A 14,359-nucleotide genomic window follows, 5' to 3' on the forward strand; every position below is an offset into this window, starting at 1 on the left:
TTATCGCCAACAAGAGGCAATTAGTTTTCGCGAGTCTCCAAAAAAAGAAAAAAGGAAACGCCTGCACAGCGACATCCTTCCTATGCGCACCCCTGTGAGCACTAAACGGGCGAAAAACAGGTGGTCGCCCTTTCGGCGATTAGTAACGAGATGGCCATCAGTTTTGCGAGCGTAAGAAGCCGAAACCGCCTGCAGAAAAAAACCCAAACCGCCGCCAGCTTGCGTACGCGCCAATTCGCGAGCGGTAGTATATAGGTGCGCTGGAGCAAACTAGCTCTAAAACAAACCGTGCAACAAAAACCTAGAGGGGGAGGCACGGGAAAAAATTCCCTGTATTCCCACATAGTGGCAGCGCATGCTAAAAAAGAAAAATAGTTACGAAATTGGCATGCGCTTTAAAAGTACAAATGGCACCGTAAATATATGGCATCAACCCTTTTGGGCTTTCTCGCAGTGCCGTATATTTATGTCATTGACCCTCAAAGGGTTAAAACTTAAGCACTTGTGTTGTGGTTTGTGTTTCTTTTTCTCTGTTCCAGTCACGCTGCGCCTTTTGAATTACTTTAGCATGTTCACGTTGTTGTGACTTCGGGGTGGAGGACGAAAAATCAGACTCTTTCCGCAGACGAAGGAGAAACGAAAAACTTTATACAATATTTACAGGTACTGGATGATAGCGTACATGTAGCTGCAAGAGCGCATCAGACCGACTGGGCGGCTGGAAGCGATTCTCTCTCCTCACAATGGGCCAGTTCTCACTTTAGTCCTTTTGGCGACCCCTCGTCGGCAGGAACCAGTTTGGCAGGGGCCAACGTCACTCGTGTTGAATTGTTGATTCGTCGCGGAGATGGCTGGGTGCTTCTTGAAGTCCCCCTCGTCGAATTCTTGATTCGTTGCTGAGAAGTGAGAGCTCCCGTCGCCTTGCTGACATGCACGTGGTGCACGTAGTGTGGCAGCTCCTGTTGCCTCGATGACAGCAACGGGTTGCACGTATATGGCAGCTCCCTCCAGGCACATGGTATGGCACAACATCGATAACCCCGCTGATGGAATGAGTCTCTATCGTAGTGACTGAAACGAGCCATGCTTTTCTCATTAAACGGGGATTTATATTTTTAATTCATCACTAAAGGTTGTGAAAAATGACCTTTGGCACCCCACGTGGCAAAAACATGAAGCTGCATAAGAGGTCCGCCACGTGATATTCTACTAGCATACGTGCTTCCTGGGCTTTTGGTTAGCATTGAAATGCAGTAAGCTTTTTATTATAAGTTTTTCCTGACTTACAATGTGCAGATAAGCCTTCGTTTGTAGTGAGCACAAAAGTGGTGCTGCCTTTGCCTTCATTTTCAATGAGTTGGCTTGGCTCATTTATCGGCAAACAACGATGACGGGAGCCGGCCAGCCATGGTGTAGGCGTGTACTTGGGGAGAAAATGCGATACAAATATACAAAATGTCTGTACAACAAAGCAAACTTATTACACCAGCTCTTTATTTTCATAAGTGGTTGAAAAGGTCTAAATGTAGGTGGTTAACAGCAGTTACACTCGCTCCTGTGAAAGCAGAACGATGGGCGGCTTTCACAATTTGCGAGGCGAGCTATCGACATTGTTCTCACTTCTCAGTGTTGCTGGAGGAGGGACTCTTACTTTTTTAGAGGCTTTTCAAATCGAAAAATTCTGCTTACTAAATATCCCCGCGCTTTTAGAAGTAAGCGCTGCAGATGTAAACACTACCAAGGGTGAGCTTTGCGTTGCGCCACAAAAAAATAGGTCCCGAAACATTGCTTGCCAGTCCCTTTAAGGTGCATAGCAGGGGTGCGATCGGAGATGGTTGTTCGGCGCGCGCGACTGGCCTACTCCGCGCCGACGTCACCAGCCGCGGGACGCGGCCGCGTTTTTGGTGACGTCAAAATGACGACACGCTCCTGTCAATCATCCTCCCACCGAGCATTTCGTCTGCTAGGTGCCAAACCCGACGGGAGCTGGGAAGTTCGGAGCGATCATACGGCTTTGCATGGTGCATCTGGTGGATTGGGTTGGATCCAACAGGCTGCCTTTTCGGCTGCGGAATGGCACGTTTGAATCCAATCCATAGTTTAATTCGAGAAAATGGTGCTTCCGTTGGGAACTTAGGTTGTTGCGCTGGCATTTCTAGAGAAAGGAGGAGAGCGAGTGGCGGTGCGAAACGCGTTTGAAGAAATGGCAGAAAGTGAATTCCGGCGTCGTTCTTGTTTCTCGAAAAAAATAACTCGTTGGTTGTACAGAGAAATCGACAACATCATCGATGCCAGCGAGCCATTGGAATGTTTTCGCTGCCTCTTGAAAAGTGCGCCACTCTTCCCGTTGTTTTTCCTTTCTTTTTTCTTCTCGCTGTGCGCGACACCACCTAGGGATGACACAAAGAAACTAATAGTTATAAATTGCAGAAGTCACACGTACTACTATTTGAAAACGTGTTTGGGCTTGAGAAGAAAAAATACATTTTTTTAGATAAAAATTTTATTCATTTGGAAGACGAGAAACATTTCCTTTTGTAGTATACTGTCTGCAAGCAGACGACAAACGACGGAAGTAAACTTCCGGGGAGGTCATCGCTTCCTGATTCGCTGCTCTCTCCGCCCCGGTGTCACAAATTTTGCATACTGCCACATTGTGACGTTGCAGCAACCGAACAGAACGCATATCGAACAAAATATCTCCGATCGGCCCCTGCTGTCCTGCTGGCGTCATGATTGCGGTAGTCTACCTCTTTTCATGTGCCTTTTGTCCTTAAGCAGCCTTGAGCCGAATGACACTGCTAGCTGGGAAAAGGGGGATGAGAGTACTTTGGTACAGGCATATCTGCGCAATTCAGCCTCTGCTGTGCAGTCTTCTTGCACTCTTCAATCCTCTTATCCTCACTCCATGCCCTCTAATCTCAAGCGTTGAATTATTTATTTTTTTATTTACAACTGCTTCTAGCTTCTGTAGCAGAATTGGGAACTCACTAATTTACAGTGACCAGCATACGCACATCTACATGTGAATATTGAGCACACAGTCTGCACTCATCAACAAGAAAACATAAGCACAATGCAATGCACAGCCGTGGGGTAAGCAAGAAATGAAAATAATAATAATTGAGACAGTCTGCTCGAGATAGTTCTTTTCTACTTAGTAAACAATATCAGACAGCGTTTTTGAGATGTCAGTAGACATACAGTTGACAAGCTGCTGAGGCAATATACAGTGAACTCTCACTTGAGTGAACTTCAAGGGACCAAAGGAAATAGTTCACTTAACTGAAAGTTTACCAAACTGAATATTCACTAGACCATTATAAGACATGGCATACAGAGTCAAAAGTTTGAAGTGCAATTCACGGAGCAAAAGACATGGCATCCATAGGATTAGAAATGTGTGAAATGGAATTTGTACATATCAATGAAAAACACACCACATGGGTCGTTTGTGTGCACACGCTGAACCGACGAGGCTGGAAAGAGACAACGACCATGCCACGACTAGCCGGTCGGAAAAAAACACACACCACGTGGTTTGTGGTGTGACAGATTGCCGCTTTGCTCTGGCGGCGTTGTAAGCGCCAGCGATGTTACTTTGTTCATGACCTCCGAGATTACATGCTTGCTCGTTTTGTGCAGGCGATCTCGGAGGCCATGCCTCGCTGCCGTTCGTTTTCCGCGCCGCCGCTTTGCTCCAGGGGCGCTGTAGCGCCAGCGACATTACATTGTCGCTGGAGCGGCGGTTTGATGAGGGCGAACATCGGTTGCGCCTGCAGTGCAGTGCCGTGGCAAGCCTTGGTCCTCTGGGCGAGTTCGTTAAACTTAAATATTGACTGTTTCGAAATTCGTTGAAGTGAAACATTTTTGCATAGAATCTATAAGAAAACTGCCGGGGATTTTTAAAAAGTTCGTTATTCTGAAATATTCGATAAACCGACGTTCGTACAACTGAGTTTACTGTAATAGGCTTTCAGACTGTGTATGAAAAAAGAATAACAAAATTGCTGGTGCAAATCTGTAATTAGTCAAATGTGTGTTATGCGTATTTCTCTTTAGTCAAGCTTATGGCAACAACCAATATGAAGCTTGTTGTTTGAGAGCTGAAAGGGAATCTTGAGGTGTAAAAGTTCTGGTCGCAAACTGAATTGGTTGAGAATCGAAACAGAGTTTCCCATAGGAAGCAGTGTGAATGTTGGTAGTCCACTCAGACTCTAGGGATTGACTCATATCAACAGAGAGAACACCCATACACTTGTGGTGGAAGGGAAAGAGGGTGAGTAGGTGGCAGGCAGTTATTAGTTGAACGGAGAGTTGCTCTCAATAAAAGCATTGCCGTCCTCGTCCTCAGTAGAAAGTTCTTTGATACGGGCCGTCATGTCTAGAGATGTTTTAGTAACATCTTTAATATTGTGTTACCACTTTTCTTCTTTTCATGGCTTCCTTCATCCAATAGCATGCGTGCCATAGAGTCCACATCAAAGGAGGACGACACCAAGTGGCTCACTTATTGGGTTGTTTTCGCCTGCTTCTCAGTGGTGGACTTTTTTGCTGACAACATCCTGCGCTACTTCCCCTTCTACTGGCTGGCCAAGGCAAGTGTGTTCTATTGTTGCATTTTCTTCACCATGATAGATATACTATGATGGCTGTATTGACAGTGGGATCACACATGCTTTGACGATATTCTATTTGAGATTAAGAGGCAGAGGAGTACTTACCAGGTCATGTGATGCATGGAACAGATAACTAGAGGTCTGTTGGTCAAATGGAATAGATGCCAAGGGAAGGGAGATGCAGTAAATGGCAGCAGGAGATTAGATGGAGCAATGAGATAATGAAATTTAAGAAGTTTGGCTTTTGACCCAGGCATGGGTTATTTGCAGTTTTTTGGAGAGCACCTTATTCTTCAGTGGACTTGCAGATTGAGGTCTGGAAAAGGTATCTACCAGTCTAAACTAATCAAATCAATTTCGTTCTCCAGTTTACCTGCTGGATGGTTATGTAAACTGGAGAATAAATGGAGAGGAATGTTTATTTTAAGCGTACCTTTAAAACAACCTTTCAATGCTTTTAGACATGCTGCTGCTATGCCTTCAACCAAGTTATCAATGTCACAACAAGATAAGGGATAATGGGAGAAATTGGCTTCTGCAGTGAAAGTTACTAAACCCAGGAACTTCGTTTTTGTGTAAAGCCGGATAATTCTTTATTTTTGCAACTCGAACAAAATTGATAAAAATCAGGTTAGACTCCTATTTCTGCAGAAGTTTGCAGATGTTGAAAACTAATGAACGCTGCCTATGTTTTGTGATGAATTGCTCAAAATATAATAAAGGTATCATTAATGTATGAATATAGTACCGTATTTACTCGCATAATGGACACACTGTTTTTCCCCCGTAAATATGCGCATAGTTGGGGAGTGCGTTCATTATGCAAGGTAAAATTCTGAGTGACTTTCTTTTTCCGCGTCCACCTCTAAAAAAATTTTTTTCGCCCAAAATGCAAACCATTCATTGCGCTAGCAAATGTGTAGACAGCTACACGAAGTATGGATAGTAGTTTTATAGGCCGTATAAACTTGCAAACATCCATTTCAATGCAAACTGAGCAGCGAAAATTCAGCACCAGGTATGAGCCGCCATCGACTCAGTTCCCGACGCAAGACGCAGATTGCTTTGAAGGTAGGGTGCGCCATAGCCACACAATGCGCAGATGCTGTTAAAGTAAAATGCCCCCCCCCCCCCACCCCCCCTAGCGTCATGCGCGCGACGAAAGACAGCGCGTTTCCTTCCCTCTTTCCTCCCTTGTACTCGTGAAATTGAGCTGCCATCGTCGGCTCCCCTCGGGCGTGGTTGTGCAGTACGTAGTTCCTGCTAGAGTACAACTAGAGTGTACTACGTACGTTGTCGTCTGGCCTTCCCTCCCCTCTGCCCGGGGCCTTTTGTGCGACGAAAGATAGTGCGCGAGATTGAGCCGCGATCGCTGGCTTCCCTCGCACACTTTCACTCGCACTTACACCATGCGTCACGCGGTGGTGACAACAATGACGGCAAAAGTGCGCCTGGAGCATCCATGTAATTGCTATCACAATAAATGTAGGAGACACGGTACGATTCGGCGTCGGACACAAACGCACCCGCCAAACGCCACACCAAAAACCGAATCGGACCGTGCGTCTCCTACTTCTTGGCAGCAAGTTCAGGGTGGGATCATCATGGGAGAAAAAGAAAAAAAAAACACACTCCTTGATCGGAAAAGCGGGGGCTGCTTTTATTATGCTAGTAAATATGGTATTTGCCTCGTGACCTAAATAAAAACCGGCCTAAATAACAATATAATATATTCAGTAACTGCTGGCCTTGAGTTAACAAAAGCTTCTGGCTTTTCTTAGTAGCCACGTTTACATGAATACGACATTGGTGCATTACCTTGCATTTCCTGCACATTGCGTACATGTAAACGGTGATAATGCACTATAAAGCAAATTAATGCTGCATTGCCCTACAGTGCTAGCGCTGTTGCTGTGAAGTATAAGATATGTTTACCCAACTACGTTAGTTTAATAAAGTGGGGCTGATTTGTCTAGTTGGTCTTTCATTAATTTCAGTGCAAGAGCGTGTATTGGGAACGAGTAAAAAGGTATGACAACAGGTGGGGACGAAAGGACCAACAGGTCTAGGATGGACACAGAAATGTTCCTAATGCAAATGGTAATGTACGTCAACTAGGTTTCATAATAAAAAGAAAAGCATCACACCTCCTTTGAAGCATCCCCGTGTGCACTACTTCTTGCAGTTTTCTCCTTTCTTAAAGATGGGCAGAGAACAAAGCAGAGAAGTGATTGCCAAATCTCTCTCTATACAGTCGAACCCGGCTATATCAAACTCGCAAAGAAATGCCTATCAATTCAATATAGAGCATAATTCGATATAAGCCTGCTAAGGAATTGGATGTCATAAAAGCACATACCATTTATAAAATCACTTTATTGATGAAACTACCTTAGTTTCCATGAAATAGTCCGATATTTTCTTCAGCTTGGGCAATTTTGCTGCCTGCGACGGACGCACTTCCACATTGTCTAAGGAGTCAGAGCAGCGGAGGCCGCTACTTTCCGCATTTGCTCAGAAGCACTGGACTAGTGCGAGTGCACTAATCACCTCGGAGGATGTGGGCAAAGGACTGTCGTTGCTTTCCTCATTGTGCCTACTTTCACTTGTGCTCGGTGCGATGTCGGCAATGTCTTCATTTTCAGGCTCTCCCGTGGTCGCAACACCATTATCTGCACTCAAAAACTCGTCGACTGTTGATTCATCAACAGCTTCTGGAAATTCTGACAGCTCGTTCCAAACTTCAGCAACACCGGCAACGGCTTCGTCGCATTCATGAGAATTTGCAGTCATGACAGAGCACGCGGAAGCTGCCATGTCTGAAGCAATTTCGGTTGAACCACTTGTACAGGGCTGTGTGTACGTGTCGGGCACCACAGGCACCGGGTCGTGAGTTTGGCAGCTTTAGCCCTAATCTCACGCGAAGTGCGAAGGTTGTGAGTTCGATTCCCACCTGCGGCAAGTTGTTTTTTCATCCACTTTAATTTCCATTAATTTATCGTTTCTTTATTTCATTTATTAAGCACAAGTAATTTCCTCTATGTTGTCCTTGGTGTCAGTGTTTGTTGGCTTCTTATGATATGACTAATAAAAATCGGGCCCCTCGGTTGACCCCCCTTCTTCACGTTATTACTTAACGAGGGTCTCGAATCCGGCAACATTTATGCCTTCAGGTAGCATATGTGGGTTTATTGACCACTTGCCTTCACCCTAAAAAAAGATCACGTTCTCGTGACGCCTGCGGCAAAAAAGACGTTCCACGTCCGCCGCCAAGGTCTGTGAGTGGTGGCACAGGCAAACACTCCCAGGGTTCTATTAGGACACATAAATACCCAAAGAAAGTGGATGGGAAAACGGCACCGCGGTAGCTCAATAGGTAGAGCATCGCATGCGAAATGAGAAGGTTGTGGGTTCGGTTCCCACCTGCGGCAAGTTGTTTTTTCATCCACTTTAATTTCCATTAATTTATCGTTCCTTTATTTCATTTATTAAGCACAAGTAATTTCCTCTATGTTGTCCTTGGTGTCAGTGTTTGTTGGCTTCTTATGATATGATGAATAAGCTTGAATATCTTAGCTTGTAACACAGCTAAGATATTCGCCCACCCATAGCGGAGGCGTGCCGTATTAAGATAGTAGTGAAGACAAATGCCGCAGTTTCCGCAGCGTGCCTGCCATGGGTTACTGTCACTGGCAGCTAAGCGCACCCATCTCTGTTTCTGTCCCCTCAAAGTGGTCATGGCTACGTTATTGCCACAAACTTGCCGATAGTAACAATATTATTCATTACTGATACGGAAGAAACTGTTTCATTGTGCGTAACGTACTCGCAAGAAGAAAAAAAAAATGTGTTCGGCACGTTCGGTTTGCTCCGCCGGCTGCCATTTTTGTTTCGGTGTCCCGCACTGTTACAGCGGCAGCCGCCTATTTGTTGACCCGTTGTCATCCTGCAGCAAACGAGGGATGAAAAAAAGTTTTGTTTTCGCGGGAAATTTTACCCACGTAATGATTGCACCCCTGAATTTGCGTCAATTTTTTTGGACAAAAAAGTGTGATCATTGTGCGAGTACATACGGTAGTGCTGGAGGTTGCACAATCTTGACTTTTAGAGATGCATTGAAGCAAGAGGCAAATGAAACATTCGCATCCCCATCCAGGAGTTTTCTTGATTGCATTGTCTCACTGCGGTTTACACCATCAGCTTTTGGGGTGGACATGAAATTATGGCTGATGTCATTTTGTACAGCCGATGCGAAAAAAATCATTGAGACGGCACAAAAATGTCGCCGACAAATCAAATTCAACAAAATGAATATTTTTGTTCTCATTCATATTTGCTTTTTTCAATTGCCTGATAATTAGAAAAATTTTGTGACTCCTTCCACGTAAAAGAAATCAATCAGTGACTACTGATTTTCATAAAAAGTCGAATCTCAATACAAAATTTTGATGTAATGAAGTAGATTCCCAGTTCATTATGTCGAAGTTTAACTGTATATATATTCAGACAAGGTTGTGCAAGTATACATGACAGGTTTGATTTGGCTGACCACCGGATAAACTTGATAGGATTTCTTTTTTATTGAAAAGTGGCACATACTGAAGGACTCAAGTTGCTGACAAAGGGGTTCATTGAAGAGTGACACATACCCAGTGACCCACGTTTGCTTGAAAAAGGCTCATTGGAGAGCACCGCATACCAAGTGTTGCATACGTAGTGACCCAAGTTGGTCTAACGAGTGGTTTCGAACACGGTTCCCTCAGCACAACAGCTTGCTCTACCCATTGGACCATGGACTACCCAGAGACCCAAGTTAGCGGGACAATGGTTTCCTGAGGACATACTAACATACTGCAAACTCGGCGAAGTTCCTAAAGACCTAATCCCAATGTTCCCAAATCTCCTAATCGCATTAAAAGTGCAACATAATTTGTACCATATCTAAATTAATTAGAAAGAGAATGACTTTGTGTTCAAAGTGACATTGTTTTAATTATATTCTCTGCTGGTAGTTTCCACTGATTGTAATACTATCAGTGCAGAAAAGTCAGTGTTACGATATATCCTGTGAGCATCCCTTTCCTCTACCCATTAAAACCAACAACCTGTATATAGGTTCTCAAGATTTGTTGGAAGGCCCCTTAATGGGCAACAAACTTCTGTGGTTGAAAAAGCACTACATCAGTTTTGGTAGAATGTGGAAGTGCAACAGAACGAGGATGTAGAAAGAAACAGACACACGGAGACAGCGCTACTTTATACATCTTTATTTTTGCTTGAATCAATCAATTTTGGCCCGTATTAGCTTGTGCACTCAATTCGCTAAACAAAAATATTTCTATGCTAGAGCTAGAGTGAAAGGATGGAAGAAGAGGAGGAGTTTGAGTTTATTGACCTCGTGGTACACGAGTAAATGCACATATGTCGTTGGGTGTGGAGGGGAAAAAATTGGGTTATGGCAGCTTGACTGGCCCTGTCACCCAAAAACAGAATAAAAGCATTAAGTGCATTTGTCTATGAAGTGGCTTGGTGTTGGCACAGCAACTCTTTTCATCTCTGCATATTTAAATAAATGCATCTCATCGTAACATTATTTTAATTGTGTACATGGGTTGTGATCCTGATCGTATTAAATGCTGAAGACTGAGCTATTGATCAATGCTAAACCATTGATCTAGGGTGTGCACACTGCCATTCATTGAAGGGATGCAGAGGAGCAGCTGTAAATTTAGCTCCAGTGCAGCTCTGGCGTTGTATGTCGTGATACAGGGGAAGAAGCAGCTGCAGAAACACTAATAGAAAGGGAGAAGTAAACTCTGTGTTTGTGTCTGATACCCATTCTGCTCTTGTGAGACAATGACATTGATGGTCTCCAGCCTTCACCCAAGTGTGTGAGCCAATTGAAGGCTCTCGTTTGTGCACCGATATGTGAGGAGAGCAATTCTCTGAGAAAGTCCTTGCCCATTGTCTGCCACTAATCTTTCTGTTATCCTTCCATTCAGTAGGAATAACGCACTGTGGGATCAGTGGCAGACAGTAAAGGGAACTGCAGCCTATTCTTGTTTGTGATTGGCTAATGTGACCTGCTGGTATTGCTGCCCAACTGAAGCTAGTGAAATAGACTATTATATGTATCCCTATAGTCATGCTGAGTAAAAGGTGTATTCTCAAGTTTTCAAGCAAATGTTTTTCTCATTAAGCCTTTTTGCTATAAGTTGTCGTACCATAAAGTTGTTTGGATAGTCACTGATGTTGCTGTTTGGAAATACGATAAGGAAAAATGGCTACTTCATGTGTGGAAATTTGAAAACATTTCAGTTTCTGTTGATAGGCTTGACCACTGCTGCTTTTTTAATAATTTGTGCAACATTTCAGATCATCTTTCTTGTGTACTGCTTTGCTCCTATACGCCCAAATGGATCTGATCACATCTACCAGAAGTTCATCCGTCCCATCTTCTTGCGCCATGAGACCAGCGTCAACAAACTGGCTGGAGATGCTGGTGCTGGCATCCGAAGTGTTCTGCGTAAGTGCCCTTTAATGCTTCACAATGTGTGCACATAAATTGCTTCTTTGTACTGGCATTCATATCATAGCACTTTTGTTGCAAGCTCTGTTGCAAGGATGCAAAGGAATAGCAATCCAACGTCAATGTCCATCGTGGTTTGGAGGCCCCACTTAGGTTGGGTTGTGGGTTCAACTCTACCTACTGCGGCTGCTTACTACTTGTGGTGGAGTGCAAAAACACTTGTCATGAAGCCTGAGTACATATTGAAGAAAACCTCAGGTGGTCGACATCCAGTCCTGCAGTACCAACATTTTTCTTTGCCGAGCGTAGTCCTTGTCCGCAGAAAACCACATCACTCAGTCATTGTGCATTGTCTCATGATTTGCCTCATGCAGCTGCATTAATATGGTTCATCTGGTTTGTGGCATAAGGGAAGGAATGTGGTGGCGGGCATTGCTACGACTTTCCACGAACTAAACTGTTTGGAAATGTCTGAAAACCATGCGTAGGCTGGTTCTCCCATGGTTCATTCGACATGTTGGCAGGCTGACTGCCTGGTATCATGCTTTTTGTCCCATTTTCTACGCAAACTGTTGGCCATGATAGTTAGCTAAAGGGCCGCTCACCAGGTCTGGCCTTATTGAGATGACAAACGCAGAGCACACATTGGGCTCGTGTCTGCAAAGTATTGCATCGCTGCGTGCCGCAGAAAGATCTGAAATTTCAATCCGAACGCTGTTTCCCTCTTCACTCGCGGCTGCCATGCTCCAAGCCGGACGGTGATGTATCGTGCCTCAGCGCCTACGTAATCATGTCCGCAGTGTGATGTCGCTTGTGGTGACACGTGACTTCGAGAATTATTCAAGACAAAATCTGTTATCAGTGTGATCTGTTGCTTGAATTGACGAATTGAAGTTTAGAGAAATGAAGTTTAGAGTTTAGAGTTTGAAGTTTAGAAGAACCCGTATGGGTTTCCTTTGTAGCAATTGCTACGAATGGGCGGATGTCTGATTTTCCCTTTATTCATTGCTTCTCTCCACCTTGCGGGTTTCCGCAGAACTACTACGTCAAACACTTACCTATGCTTCGTGTTGTCGACAAATTCGACTTCGCCCTACCATCTGCTAGCTGCCTGGTTAGCTCAGATGGTAGAGTGGCTGCCCCGGAAAGGCGGTGGTCCCGGGTTTGAGTCCCGGACCAGGACGAATTTTTCTTCAACTATGAGGCTTTTCTTTCGAGGAACCCGTATTGGTTTCCTTTGTAGCAATTGCTATGAACGGGTGGATGTCTGATTTTCCCTTTATTCAGAAAAACAATAAAACACACAAATGGAATGTCTGTGTGTTTTATTGTTTAACTTCGCACCCGAGCAAGAGAGATGCACTTCCGCTTCGTCTGCTTATTCCCACGGTCGTGCGATCATGTGCGCAGGTACCGAAACTATGCCATTTTCTGCCGTGTTCAAGTGCATGATCACACTCTGCGATCCGCTTGTTTTGCCTCAGTATTTGTTTATTTTTATTTTTGTTCCAAAAGCCAGGGGAACTCATGCTTCAAAGTGTTGTTTTCACTGGCTTTACTTAACGAAAAATAACAAAAACATAAATGTTTCGCCACCTATGCGGGTGGCATCGTCAGTACCCGCATAGGTGGCGAAACGTCTATGTTTTTGTTATTTTTCGTTAAGTAAAGCCAGTGAAAACAACACTTTGAAGCCTCAGTATTTGTGTAGCACTGAATTATACTGCTAGTCATATTCTCTTGTGTACAGCGCGCTAAATCACGCGCTGCGCAATACGATAACAGCTCGCGTGCAACACTGCCAGCAGAAATGTGCAACGCTGAAAAAAAAAAAAAAAGTGAAGGCAGGGCTCGTGACGTGTGTGTTACGCGATCCTCGAGGCCTGGCATGGGAGAACGCAGGGAAGGAATTTCGCCTGCAAAGGCTAGACAGGGCAAGTGGAGAGAGCGTCTTGCTTGGCAGTGGAGCCCGCCTGCTGAAATCATGTGTTTGTGGCACTGAAATAGTTCTGTCTTGCCTATTAATGAGCCGATTTGAAAAATTTTGCGGCAGAACACTCCCTAGAGGACACGTAACCACGTCTAGTGCATAACAAAAATTGACTATGGGGCCTGGTGAGGGGTCCTTTAAGCATGACAGAAGTCTACAACTGCTTACATGTTTCTAAGCATCCCATAAATGTGAACAGAATGCATGCAGTGTGGGTACTGACCAGTACATTAAAGTCATACATTGAAGTAACGAATAATGAACAGAGATATAACAAAGTAAGTCCTCAAATTTTTCTCGGCTATTTACCATGTATTGAATGTATGCTTATAACATGTAGAATATAATGAAGGTCACATGCTGCTTTGTTATAACAATGTTTGACACTTGGCACACCTTGCTGTTGCGGCCAGTAAGGCATGGAGGGCTGCATTCACAGTTGTCTAGTAGAATTGCGGGAGCTAAATAAGTGCCAAGTGAGAGCCTGATCTTGCATTTAGCCTTTGTATGCAAACAAGGAGAAAGAAATACGAGCACCACTCCTGCCAACTATCAGCATGGCATAAGCCTGCCTGCATGTCCTGTAAAAAGCAAAATGGTCTTATAACAAATTAATGCTGGGCTGGTTCTCCCATGGTTCATTCAACATTGTCAGAGACAAGCTTTTGACAATGTGTCAGAAGTATCTTGCCTTTTTTTCTTTTTCTTGCCTTGCAGAAAAAGCTGCTGCTTCCGCTGCGAAGAACGAGTGAATCTGTGCTGCAAGCACCCCTCTCCTGTGTCATGCATGGCGACCACAGCATTTGAGCTTTTAGTGGCCAGCCTCTGGTGGCAGGTGGCACCCAGCATTGTCACCCCTAATGTACACTCAGGCATATGTTTTATTAAAAATATGCTTTGCCATTCCACTTGTTCTCCTGATGCGCACAGCCGTATGTTGAGACAGCAACAAATATGTATGCTAGCAGTACTGTTTCATGTGCTACCACGGAGGGCCGGGTTAGGTGTGTAGTGCCTCTAACCTTACAGTTGTACAATCGTGTGTCTGTAATTGTGCGTGCCTTTTAATTTCTCCATAACAAGTCTATCTTATCATGCTGTACCATTTGCATGACAATATGCTTGCTGAACAAAGTTATCCTTTATTTTATGAAACAGATTAAAGTTAACCCTCTGTTGCATAAAGCAAAATTGCACATGCAAACTGTGGTTACTTTTAGT

General features: G+C 44.3%; 1 protein-coding gene across 2 annotated transcripts in view; it reads left to right on the forward strand.

The window, feature by feature from the left end:
- Positions 1-14,046, forward strand: part of LOC139054488 (receptor expression-enhancing protein 5-like) — a 28,262-nt gene extending 14,216 nt beyond the window's left edge. For both annotated transcript variants that reach the window (XM_070531523.1, XM_070531522.1), the window contains exons 3-5: positions 4,460-4,598; positions 10,995-11,145; positions 13,856-14,046. In XM_070531523.1, the coding sequence (XP_070387624.1) occupies positions 4,460-4,598; positions 10,995-11,145; positions 13,856-13,890 (325 nt within the window). In that variant the 3' untranslated portion in view covers positions 13,891-14,046. The remainder of the gene's footprint in view (positions 1-4,459; positions 4,599-10,994; positions 11,146-13,855) is intronic.
- The last annotated feature ends 313 nt before the right edge of the window (positions 14,047-14,359 follow it).

Source organism: Dermacentor albipictus, chromosome 1 (genome assembly GCF_038994185.2).
Source record: "Dermacentor albipictus isolate Rhodes 1998 colony chromosome 1, USDA_Dalb.pri_finalv2, whole genome shotgun sequence".
In the NCBI taxonomy this organism is placed as follows: Eukaryota; Metazoa; Arthropoda; class Arachnida; order Ixodida; family Ixodidae; genus Dermacentor; species Dermacentor albipictus.